Source organism: Echiichthys vipera (assembly GCF_963691815.1).
Source record: "Echiichthys vipera genome assembly, chromosome: 18".
NCBI lineage: Eukaryota > Metazoa > Chordata > Actinopteri > Perciformes > Trachinidae > Echiichthys > Echiichthys vipera.
This window is the reverse complement of record NC_139843.1, coordinates 27,894,437-27,907,868: the sequence shown is the minus strand read 5'-3', so window position 1 is coordinate 27,907,868 and position 13,432 is coordinate 27,894,437. Positions and strand designations below refer to the sequence as shown.

Here is a 13,432-nt window from a genome sequence, read left to right as displayed (position 1 = left end):
TTTAACCGGACGATTTATGTTGTTCTTTTCGAGCAGAGTGTCGGCTTCGATGAATATGAACAAATGTTGCCGACTGCGACTTTAAATAGAAAAGCTACATTCCAGCTGATGTCAAGCAGAGTGACTGTAGGACTACTTTTGCTTCACAAACAAATAGGAGAGGCAACGTAAGGGGGAGATCTAGAAACCTGTAAAATACAAATTGGAAACCAGAATCGTATGCCTCCAAGCTTATCAATTCCTTTATCAATGACAGCATTGTGTTTATCTGACAGTTGCACATTGTGAAATTATAATGTCAAACTAATGCGTCAATGCTGCTGTAAAGTTATGGTGGAGAGGAAGAAATGGTCCAAAGCGTGGTGTTGTAATTACATGTTCTCCACACAGGCACACAGATTTTTTTCTTTGAAAAAACAGAAAATCTAAATATTAATGAAAGCTGCACAAATATCTAAAATAGTTCATCTATTCTGTGTCCAGACTCATGCTGTAAACCTAAGTAGGCCCAACTTTTTTCCCTCACAGGAATCAATAAGGGAATCGATAAATAATCAGATTTATGCTGTGTCTGACGAAAGAGGGACCAAAGCATAAACATCAGAAAAATGCACTACACCATGGAAGATGGGAAGGGCAGGACAATAGCGCATTTTCAAAATCTTGCAGCCATTGGAAGTCTGAAAGAGTTCAGAGGATGAACTGGAGGTGGCAGCTGCAAACATTACAATATGACTACAAGCGTCCTCTTCATCCTGATGTGTTTGTATATGTCCAAGCAGCTTACAATGCCTAAAGTACACCAATGTTGAACTGATATAAATGTACACTTGAGATCAAAATTAGAGAACCATTGATTAATACCGACTATACCACTGCTGTCCTAGTATGAATTTTAAATAGCCAAGGCACTTCAACAAAAACCTTTATTTTGTGAAAAAAAATTGCCTCATTCGGAATATAATCAGGTTTTTAAGCTGCATGTAAATGCACTGACTGTGTGCAGAGACAGATCCTTGCGCATTTTGAACTGAACTGGCGAGCAGCTCCAGCTGCAGTGTTGAACTGATTCCCCATTGATAGTGTTTACTGTCAGAGGGTTTCAGTCCCCTTAGAGCAGCTCGCCATCTTGCAAAGTAACCAGGAGAGCTGCCAGATAAATAGGATGTGTTCAAAAATGCAGTCAATTGTCACCAGGTGCAGATTAACACCAATAACTGGGAGGGATCTGAAAGTGTTCTCTAATTTTGATCACTGTTTATTTCACAAAAAAATAACAGTATTCCAGAATAAATCAAGATAAAGAAGATTTATAATTTGTTCTCTAATTTTGATCTCCAGTTTATATATAATATATTGATTTGTAATCTTCATACGTACATACGTACATAAGTACATAACGCTAATATCAAAAAGTAGGGCATTTTGACTTAGTGACAGGAGTGAGAGGATGGTTTCCTAGCTGAGTCATCTCTCTGTAAACCCACCATTGTCCTTAAACAACCCTTTCAGCTCAGGTAAATGCTTAATGGGTCTACTGGGTCAGACAGGAAGGAGGTGAGATAGAGTCAGAGATCGAGAATTAGAAGTGGAGATGGGGAAAGGACACAGAGAGAGAGATTGCAGCAGCAGCAGTTCTGCAGTGAGAAAAAAGATTATAGAACAGAAAATCCTCTTTGGCAGATTTACCTTGTTAGACCCCTGACGGCAGCTGCTGCTGCTGACCCAACTTGTGTGTGTGTGTGTGTGTGTCCAATGTGCATTCACAGTAAATGTGCATGTTTGAGTGGAAACACAGACACAGACAGAGGCAGTGCATGCTGCACAAGTCATATGATTAATAATCTATGTGTTGTAACTAGGGCAGGGATTTCGATTAAAATAGACTCTCCCTTCCCCCACATCCCCTCTCCTTTCCTCTTCTCTCGAGCATCTACAGATGTGTTTGATCTTTACAGCTGCAACAGCTAGAGTTTCAAGATCCCACAGGATCTTTCAGAACAATGTATGAAGGGGTCAATGGGTGCACTCGTAAGTGTAGTCATGTCAAACAAATAATTAAGGCAAATGTTCGAAAAAAGTTAAGTCTGAGTTTTACCGTCTGAAATAATAGAAGCGACAGAAGACAGGGGAATGTGTGGGTTCCTCTCCCTTCTTGCTGCGGACCACTCTGCACTCCCGACACTTCTGCAGGTTTGGTCCAATTTCGGCACAAGAGTCATCCTGTAGGAAAGACTCCCCTGTCTGCTTCAACTTCTTCACTTTCCTCCAGTCTTTTAGGACAGAGCGGGGGATCCCATCTGAGAAGATTCAAGAGTGAACATTGATTAGTCATTTACAGTACCCACATTTTATTAGCATCAATGAAGAGTTGCTCATAAACTTGTTGTCCAACACATCACAACATAGACAGAAAAAAAAAACACAAGAGGGAAGATTAGTATTCTTCACACACAGAAAATTCTATGTAAATAGTTAATAGTGATAATAAGTTGATACAACAAACCCCAATTCACATGAAGTTGGGGCGTTGTGTAAAAAGTAAATAAAAACAGAATACAATGATTTGCAAATAATTTTCAACCAATATTCAATTGAATACACTACAAAGACAAGATATTTAATGTTCAAACTGATAAACGTTATTGTTTTTTTGCAAATATGAACTCATTTTGAATTTGATGCCTGCAACACGTTCCGAAAAAGCTGGGCCAGGGGCATGTTTTGGTAGATAGGACAGACAAGAAATGGGGTGAGAGAGAGAGAGGGAGACATGCAGCAAAGGGCAGCAGGTCGGAGTCAAACCCGCAGCCACTGCCTCGAGGAACTTCAGCTTCTTTACATGGGGCGACTGTTCTTACCAGTGTGCCACTGGCCGCCCCACAGGGGGATGTTAACCACTGTGTTACATCACCTTTCCTTTTAACAACACCCAACAAAGTGTTTGGGAGCTCAGGACACTAATTGTTTAAGCTTTGTAGGTAGAATTATTTCCCATTCTTGCTTGACTTACAACTTCAGTTACTCAACAGTCTGGGGTCTCCGTTGTAGCAGGCCAGTCTAGTACCTGCCCTCTTTTACTACGAAGCCACGCTGTTGGAACATGTGCAGAATGTGATTTGGCATTGTCTTGCTGAAATATTCAGGGATGTCCCTGAAAAAGACGTTGTTTGGATGGCAGCATATGTTACTCCAAAACCTGTATGTACCTTTCAGTATCAATGGTGCCTTCACTGATGTGCAAGTTACTCATGATGCCATGGGCACTAACACACCCCCGTACCATCACAGATGATGGCTTTAAACTTTGAGCTGATAACAATCTGGATGGTCCTTTTCCTCTTTGGCCCAGAGGACACAACCTTCATGATTTCCAAATATAATTGTAAATGTCGACTCTCAGACCACAGCACACTTTTCCACTTTGGGTCAGTCCATCTCAGATGAGCTCGGGTCCAGAGAAGTTCACGGTGTTTCTGAGTGTTGTTGATATATGGATTTCACTTTGCATGGTAGAGTTTTAACTTGCACTTGCAGATGCAGATATTCTGTCTGTTACGAGTTTTGAACCGAAATCACTAAATTAACATTTTAACGCACTGTTGATTCGAGATCCAGTGTTTTCTGATATTTTTTGAATTCCCGTTTTTTCATCTTTTTTCTTGTGCCTGCCTACACTACTATGTGAATTCATTCATTCATTCATTCATTCATCTTCAACCGCTTATCCCGGGGTCGGGGTCGCGGGGGGGCTGGAGCCGATCCCAGCTGACATCGGGCGTGAGCCAGGGTATACCCTGGACAGGACGCCAGTCTATCGCAGGGCACACAGAGACGAACAGAGACAGACAAGCATTCACACCTACGGGCAATTCAGAGTCATCAATCAACCTAACACGTGCATGTCTTTGGATTGTGGGAGGAAACCGGAGTACCCGGAGAAAACCCACGCAGACACGGGGAGAACATGCAAACTCCACACAGAAGGGCCCAGGCCGGGATTGCGAACCTTGAACCTTTTTGCTGTGAGGCGACAGTGCTAACCACTTACAACTCAGATTATCTTTAATCGGCCCTTGTGCCAAGAACTGGAAGCTCGTCTACATGTGGATTTCAGTTTGTTATTATATTTTTTGTTCACAGCATTATTTCATTTAATTCTAAATTTTTATCACCCACCGCCACAGGGTTATCTGAAGTGTTCTTGCTCTGTGTTGCTCACTCAGGGGGTCTCGCTGAGGCCTGACCCTCCCCTTTGGGGAGTGGTTTATTTACTTATTTACTTATATACTTGTCATGCACTGATGTGTAGTGGTGGCCTACATTAATACAGCCTATAAGCTCTTATCCTAAAACATCTTGGTACCCTCTGCTGGCTAATTTACTTTACACGATCTTTGCTGTCTGTTCTGGGTTTTTTATTTATTTTTCTCTGATTATGTTTTTTTTCCTATGGACGTAGCCCTCAGATTGGTCACAAATGTCATTGTTTTATTCCCTTTTATGTTGTTTTATTCAGCTTTCTCTGTGTTTGGAGTTTTTTTGTTTTTGTTTTATTAAACCCATTCCCATTCTCTTTTTTTCCCCATGTACACCACACATTCCCCCAAATGGCTTTCTTTATACTCGAAAATCTCCTCGACTGCGTGAATGCATGTGAGTACATACTACCCAATAGTCACTTCTGACCATGCTCCTACTACAGTTGACATTAGTTTTGCACGCGATAAAATTATAAAAAACGACACCCCTGATGTCAGCAGTGGCATTCTCTAGGAATTGCTTAAAGCTACTATTCGGAAATAAGTGATATCCTATATTTCTCAAATGAGAAGGGCTGAATGGGCTAGGCTGGTGGAAATTGCATGGAACTGTTAAATCTTGTTGAAAATTACTCCACCTCTCCACCCCCTCCCTATATAAAAAAAGGCTACTACTACATTCAGAACACTGCCTCTTAATGACACGCACAGTGGAGAGACAGCTGCGACAATCAAGACAAACGTCTTTTGAGCAGGGAGATAATATATATATATATACGTATATATATATATATATATATATATATGCTGAAAAGGATGGACGAGCTGATGTCGTGGGCTCGAATGAGGATCAAGCCCTCAAAATCAAGGCTCTCAGAAGAGGATTCAGAACCTAACACAAGCAAGATCCATGGAAAGGCCAACTCATTCATCCGAAAGTGGTTGGAGCTGCCACGATGCCTCTCTGAGACGGGCCTGTTCGGAAGGAACACCCTCCAACTTCCGCTCCAATCCCATCAGTTTGGGCTACAAACAGGAAAAGACCAGGCTCGTTCTCGAGTTAAGTGAGTCCACCGACCAGGCTGTAAGGAATGCAAACATCAAGATTCCGACAGGCCTGGAATGCCCAACCTGAGGTTGTCAGTCCCATGCAACATCAAGAGATTGTCGGCAGAGTCCAGGCAGGAAATGTAGGCCTAGGGTGGGGATAAGCACCACGGTTCTGGTCCAAGGCCAACCGCAAAGAGAGAAGGGAGATGATGGTGGCGGAGGTGACATGGTTGAAGAAAGAGCTCTATAAGATCAAGGACGTGTCACAGGGCCAACAAGGAAGCTGGACAACCTGGGAGTCATCAACCAAAACATCAGTTGGACAGACCTTTGGAAGATCCTGCAGGCAAGACAGCTTCCTTATTAGTGCAACATATGACAAGTTTCCGTGTCCTCGGAACCTTCACCAGTGGTTTGGGAGCAAAGAAGGCTGCACACTCTGCAACACCCCTGATGCAAACCTCCAGCACATCCTGTCAGGCTGTAAGATTGCACTCTCCCAGGGACGCTACAGGTGGCGCCATGACCAAGTCAGGTGGAGGGAGAAGAGACACCAGGCCAAAAGAAACGCCAAGGCCGTTCTCCCCTAACCAGGAGTGGGGCATGACAGTCTACCTCGATAGGTAGCTTCACTTCTCGGTCGAGATCACTTCTACATCGCTCCGCCCGGGCATAGTGGCATGGTCCTCTAAGGCAAAATCCCTGCTCCTCATTGACCTCACGGTATCAGCGGAGGAGGGGATCGAGGCTGCCTACAAACGAAAAAAGGCCAAGTACTTAGAGAGAGCTGCTGTGCCGGATGGCTGGCTGGAAGACCACCATCTATCTAGTGGGGCAGTCAACAACGCGCCTTTTGAGGGACGCAGGAGGGACAGGAGAGAGCCTGAAGAAGGCAACCAAAGAGCTGGCAGAGGTGGCTGAGAAAGGAAGCTTTTGGCTCTGGTTAAGGAGGAAGGACAAGTGCTGGTAACGTACAACTAACCCCAACAACAACCGCAGGGGGAACACCTATCAGCTGAAGGGGTTGGCAGGGAGACGTCCCTGTGTAACAAGTGTAACAATAACCCCAGATCACCCGCCCCCACCAGAGGCCTCGCCATGCCCCAAGGGAACCAAGCATGGAGCCCCGGCTCACCTCGACCCTTAACCAGTCCAGTCCGGCCCCATCCCGACCTTTATATTATTTTAATAATTTCATTATCGTGATTATTGTAGTGAGAACAAATATAGATTTTATTAAATTATTAATAACAATGATAATAATAATAAAATAATCAATAATAATAAATAAACAAATAAATAACAATTATACTATAAAAAGAGATTATAGTTTTGATGATACATTTCGTGGATGAATGAAACTATATAATGATGGTATGATAAATAAGGTAAGAATCTTTGGTCATGATGATGGTATGGTTATAACAATAATAATAATTTAATAAACAAATCAATAGAAATAAAACCAAAAAAATAATAAGTCAATAAAAAAGATTATAGTTATGATGATAAATTTGTAGATGAATAAGTGAAACACTGTATAAAGATGGTATGATAATCAACAATTGTAAATAAACAAATAAATAAATCAAAAAATAAATAAATAAATAAGAGATTATAATTATGTTGATGAATTTGTAGATGAATGAGCTTTAGTTAAAATGATATGTCGTAATGATAATACTAATTATAGTAACGGAAATAATGATGTTCATAATCCTAATATTCAGTCATAAGCATATTCGCACTAATAATATAGACATTATCAGCAAAAGAGCGTAATAATAATCATTATATACACTATATACCTCTGAATGCAACCCAATTGCTGCAGCGACCCCTAATCCTTTAGGCTGTTTAACGCACCCTCAGATTGATATACTGTAAATATCGCAAGAGAACTCGGTACACCCATCTCTCTGTTGGAGGTGCATGAAGTGATCAAGTCTGTGCAAAACAGGAAATCTGGACCTAATAGTTTTACAGTCGAGTTCTTTATGGCGTACTCGATGCTTTTAGCTCCCATCCTTGTCAGAATGTTCAATGTCTCCTTTACTTAAGGCAGACTGCCAGCGACCTTGTATGAGAAATCTATTTCATTGCTCCTGAAATAAGACAGGGATCCTACTTCATGTAGATGCTACAGACCGGTCTCACTTTTAAACATAGATTGTAAGATTCTTGCTAAGGTCCTCACCCTCCGACTCCAAAGTGTGATGTCATCAATAATTTCCCTAGACCAGACAGGCTTCACACCAGGAGGCTGCTCAACATCATATTCTCACCTGGGTCGGAGACTCCTGAGGTCATAGTGGTGCTAGATGCAGCAAAAACCTTCGACCGGTTAGAGTGGGGCTTTCAATTTTTCATTATGGAGAAATCTGGCTTTGATTCTAATTTTATTTCTTGGGTTAAGGTGTCCATTCAGCATATTTCCCTCTTAAACGTGGGTCCCGGCAAGGCTGTCCGCTCTCACCCTTGTTGTTCAACATAGCCACCTAGCCATTAGCCATCTGGCTTAGAAACCAGAATGAGTTTGAAGGCATCACTCGTTTTAGTCTAGTCCACAAACTCTCCTTATATGTGGACAACTTCCTCTTCTTTATTTCAAACCCCACATCCTTCCTCCTTACGCCTGCGGGTGGTAGGGGGTGAAAACTCTGACTGCTGTTTGTGCATATGCACCAAACAGCAGTTCAGAGTATTCTGCCATCTTGGAGACCCTGAATGGAGTCCTGCATGGGGCTCCAGTAGGGGACTCCATAGTTCTGCTGGGAGACTTCAACGCCCACGTGGGCAATGATGGAGACACCTGGAGAGGCGGGATTGGGAGGAACGGCCTCCCTGATCTAAATCCAAGTGGTCGTCAGTTATTAGACTTCTGTGCTAGTCACGGATTGTCTATAACTAACATCATGTTCGAACATAAGGATAGTCATAAGCAGTGGCGGGCCGTGCATTTCAGACCTGCGCCTGCAGCGATGCCCTACCAAACTTAATCCACCTCTTAAAACCATCATTATGATGCCATGGCTCTACACATTATGCATTTAGACCAAAACGCAGTACAACTGGCTGTTGCATCACCTTAACATATAGTCAAGTACAACAGAGTTAAATTACTCTACTGAGTTTTATTCACTCCACCAACAGTATGAGCTTTAACAAGTTTGTTCACAAAACAGTGCAGAGCGCACCATCAAATCACTTCAATCAACCAATAAATCAAGTCGCAGCCGAAGCAGCGTCACAGAAACATTCGCTAATATATTTTTCAACAATAATATTAACTCAGCAAAATAAGGAAAGCTGCAAAAGTCCCCAACTCAAATACAAAAATAACTCAACTATAAGCTATACTGTCACGTTCATTTGCTCCATGTATTCCACCACGGGCTCACGCGCCATTATATATCACACAAAGGCATCATTTCAGAAAACAATAAAAGGCTTTTAAGGTATAATACAAAGTTGTATTAAGTCCACCAACACGACAGCGGTGAGCTTTAACAAGTCTGTCCACCAAACAGCGCATCATCACACACAAACCCGCAGTGTCATAGACACGCAAACACTGACACTGCTCATTGAAAAATAAACATTAACAGAATATTTGCCAATTGAAGTTGTTCATACATATTTAACATGACTTAATAAAATGGGGAAGAGGCATACAAATCTAATAAAACATGTGCTTTGTACTCACTCAGATCAAGTGTGTTTGAATAATGCTGAGTCACGGGGTCGGACGGCCTCTCTTTACAGTGTCTAGCTTATCTTGAAAAGTTTTTCTAGAGAATGGCGTTGTAATTAAATCTGCGATCAACTGTTACCTTCGCCTCCTTCAGCCAAGGTGGGTTGAAAAAAATAAAACAACTTGTCGCGCTACACAAATTAGAAATGTCCTTATTTCCCGTTTATCACACTGTCCGCTCAGGTCTGCTTTGCATAGCTCTGCCTCTCTCTAGCGCGTATCCAATCAAAAGACGTGCACGCGATGACGCTGTAGGCCTGATAGCAGGGGCCAGTGAACCCAACGTGACGCTGATTGGTTAATGCCACAGGTCCGTTATCATTGACTTTAAGCTACCATGTGCCTGCACTCTTGCTTCTGCAGGCGTAAGGGCAGATTTGGGACCCTGGCAACACATGATAGCTGAATAATGATTGGATAAAAACTCTAACATAAACGCCAGCCCCCCCCAGACCTCGACCTGGGGCTGGAAGCAGTGCAACCAACTTAGGAAAGCTATGAAATGAAAAATATAGACTATGGGGAACAATTTAATACAAATTTGTGGAAAGAATATATATATCAAAAAATAAATTCCTGATTATGTTTAGGCCAGCAGAGAAGGCCTTGCTGGCCTTGAGGGTCCACCACTGGTCATAAGTGTACCTGGTACCAGAGCACCCTAGACAAAAGGTCGATGATCGATTTTGTGATCGTATCATCTGATCTGAGGCCATATGTTTTGGAATCTCGAGTGAAGAGAGGGGCAGAACTGTCAACTGACATCCATCTGGTGATGAGTTGGGTCAGAGGAAGGGGTAAGATTCTGGACAGACCAGGTAAGCCCAAACGAGTAGTGCGGGTGCACTGGGAACGTCTGGAGGAGGCCCCTGTCCGAGGATCTTCCACTCACTTTTCTGGCATCCCTGTGCATTGAACCGGAGTGGGCAATGTTCAAAGCTTCCATTGCTGAAGCTGCAGCGGTGAGTTGTGGCCTCAAGGTCTTAAGTGGTGGTAACCCTCGAACACCGTGGTGGACACCGGACACAAGCTGTTTACAGTAAGGACGGGACGCTGGGGACTTCAGCCGATGAGGTAATCGGGCGGTGGAAGGAGCACTTTGAGGATCTCCTTAATCCGACTAACACGCCCTCTTTTGTAGAGGCAGAGCTGGAGGCTGATGAGGAATCATTGTCAATATCTCTGGCGGAAGTCACTGAGGTACTCAAACAAATCCACAGCGGCAAAGCCCCAGGGATTGATGAGATTCGGACCAGCTCTTTACTCTCGCAAGGATCCTGGAAGGGGCCTGGGAGTATGCCCATCCACTCTACATGTGTTTTGTGGATCTGGAGAAGGCATATGACCGGGTCCCTCGGGAGATACTGTGGGAGGTGCTGCGGGAGAATGGGGTGAGGGGGTCACTTCTGTGGGCCATCCAATCTCGGTACACCCAAAGCGAGAGCTGTGTCCGGATCCTCGGCAGTAAGTCGGATTCGTTCCCTGTGGGGGTTGGCCTCCGCCAGGGGTATGCTTTGTCACCAATCCTGTTCGTGATTTTCACGGACAGGATATCGAGGCGTAGTCGTGGTGGGGAGGGGTTGCACCGGTGGATTGCTTACTCCAGGTGGGGAAAGAGTCCTTACCCCAAGTGAAGGAGTTCAAGTACCTCGGAATCATGTTCACGAGTGAGGGGACGATGGAGCGTGAGCTTAGCCGGAGAATCGGAGCAGTGGGGGCGGTGTTGCAGGAGTTCTACCGCACCGACGAAAAGAGAGCTGAGCCGGAAGGCAAAGCTCTCAATCTACTGGTCAATCTTCGTTCCTACCCTCACCTATGGTCATGAAAGCTGGGTCATGACCGAAAGAACAAGGTCGCAGGTACAAGCGGCCGAAATGGGTTTTCTCAGGAGGGTGGCTGGGGTCTCCCTTAGAGATAGGGTGAGAAGTTCAGCCATCAGTGAGGAACTCGGAGAAGAGCCGCTGCTCCTTTGCGTTGAAAGGAGCCAGTTGAGGTGGTTCAGGCATCTAGTAAGGATGCCCCCTGGGCGCCTCCCTAGGGAGGTGTTCCAGGCACGTCCAGCTGGGAGGAGGCCTTGGGGAAGACCCAGGACTAGGTGGAGAGATTATATCTCCATACTGGCCTGGGAACGCCTCAAGATCCCCCAGTTAGAGCTGGTTAATGTGGCCTGGGAAAGGGAAGTTTGGGACTCCAGATTTTAGGGTTAACAGCTTTAGCAGCTGCTAAAGCTGCTGCCCCTGCGACCCAACCCCGGATAAGCGGTTGAAGATGAGATAAGATAAATGAATCCACTCCTCCCAATCATATTAATACTCATATTCCTAAAGGGAATGGTCGAAGAGGAGGCGTTGCAGCTATTTATGACTCTAAATTTAATTCATTTAAAAGTCTTGTTTTTTGTCTTTCACATTCAACCTGGAAAACTGTGCAACCAATTATACTTGTTATACTGTACCGTGCTCCTTGTCCGTATTCTGAATTTCTATCTGAATTCTCAGAGTTTCTGTCAATTTTAGTCCTTAAATCTGATAAAGTAATCATTATAGGAGATTTTAATATTTATGTGGACGTGGATAATAAAAGCCTTAGTATTGCGTTTATCTCTCTATTAGATTCGAATGGTTGTACATAAACCTACTCACTGTTTTAAATCACACTCTCGACCTTGTTTTGGCTTATGGTGTGGAAATCAATGACTTAATAGTCTTTCCACAGAATCCTATTTTATCAGACCATTAATTTGATAGTGCTATAACTACATTTAAGGAAGTACATCTGCATTTACTTTAATGCCTTATCCTAATATTCAAGATTCCTGCATTAACGTTAGTTTCTCTGAAATTGATCACCTGGTTGACAGTGTTGCAGGCTTACTACGAACACTCGACGCTGTTGCTCCTTTAAAAAAGAAGATAATGAAACAGAGGAAGTTAGCTCCGTGGTATAACTCACAAACTCATGAATTAAAGCAAGTATAAAAAAAATTGAAAAGTAAATGGTGCTCTACTAAATTGGAGGTATCTCGCTTAGCTTGGCATGAAAGTCTAAAAAAATATAGGAAGGCCCTCCGTAATGGCAAAGCAGCCTATTACTCATCTTCAATAGAGGAGAATAAGAACAATCCTAGATTTCTTTTCAGCACTGTAGCCAGGCTGACAGAGAGCCACAGCTCTATTGAGCCATGTAGTCCTATAACCCTCTGTAGTAACGGCTTCATGACCTTCTTTAATGACAAAATTATAACTATTAGAGACAAATTCAACTCGCTTGGCAATAATTTTTCTTCAAACCCAGGAACCTTAAAAACAACTGTGCGACCTGATATATTCTTGGACTGCTTTTCTACAGTTGACCGTAACAAAATAACCTCTATTTTAGGATCAAAGCCCTCTACTCCTAGACTCTATTCCAACTAGGTTACTTAAAGAAGTGTTACCTTTAGTTAGCACTCCTGTATTAGATATGATTAACATGTCTTTATCAGCAGGTTATGTACCACAGTCTTTTAAAGTAGTTGTAATCAAACCTCTTAAAAAGCCCAGTCTTGATCCAGAGGTACTAGCCAACTAAAGACCTATATCTAACGTTCCTTTTCTCTCTAAGATCCTTGCGAAATTATTTGCCAAACAGCTGTGTGACTTTTTACATAATAATAAGTTATTTGACGACGTCCAGTCACAATTAAGAATGAATCATAGCACTGAGACAGCACTGGTCAAAATTACTAACGACCTTCTAATAGCTTCAGACAAAGGACTTGTCTCTGTACTTATTTTACTATATCTTAGTGCTGCCTTCGACACTATTGACCATCGCATCCTTGTACAGAGACTGTAGCATCTAACTGGCATTAAGGGACTGCATTAAGCTGGTTTAAGTCATATTTATCAGATAGATTTCAGTTTGTACATGTTAATGACAAATCCTCCATGCACACTAAAGTTAGTTACAGAGTCCCACAGGGTTCTGTCCTTGGACTGATTCTATTCACCTTATATATGCTTCCCGTAGGAAATATTATAAGGAAGCACTCCATAAATTTTCAATGTTATGCTGATGATACACAATTGTATTTATTGATCAAACCAGAAGAAACAGATCAGTTAGCTAAACTTCAAATGTGCATTAAGGTAATAAAAAGCTGGATAACCTGCAATTTTCTGATGTCAAACTCAGATAAAACTGAAGTTATTGTACTTGACCCCAAATGCCTCCGAAACTCAATAGCTAAAGATATTGTTACTCTGGATGATGTTGTGTTGTCCTCCAGCACCACCACTGTAAGGAATCTGGGTGTTATTTTTGATCAGGATATGTCCTTCGATTCTAACATAAAGCTAACGACAAGGAATGCATCTTTCACCTG

The 13,432-nt window shown here is 42.8% G+C and overlaps 1 protein-coding gene across 3 annotated transcripts in view; it reads right to left on the bottom strand.

Annotated features, from left to right (window-relative positions):
* Window positions 1-13,432, bottom strand: part of jmjd1cb (jumonji domain containing 1Cb) — a gene marked incomplete at its 5' end in the record, with an annotated part of 219,480 nt that overhangs the window by 33,444 nt on the left and 172,604 nt on the right. For all 3 annotated transcript variants that reach the window (XM_083933314.1, XM_083933315.1, XM_083933316.1), the window contains one exon: window positions 2,099-2,300. In XM_083933314.1, the coding sequence (XP_083789440.1) occupies window positions 2,099-2,300 (202 nt within the window). The remainder of the gene's footprint in view (window positions 1-2,098; window positions 2,301-13,432) is intronic.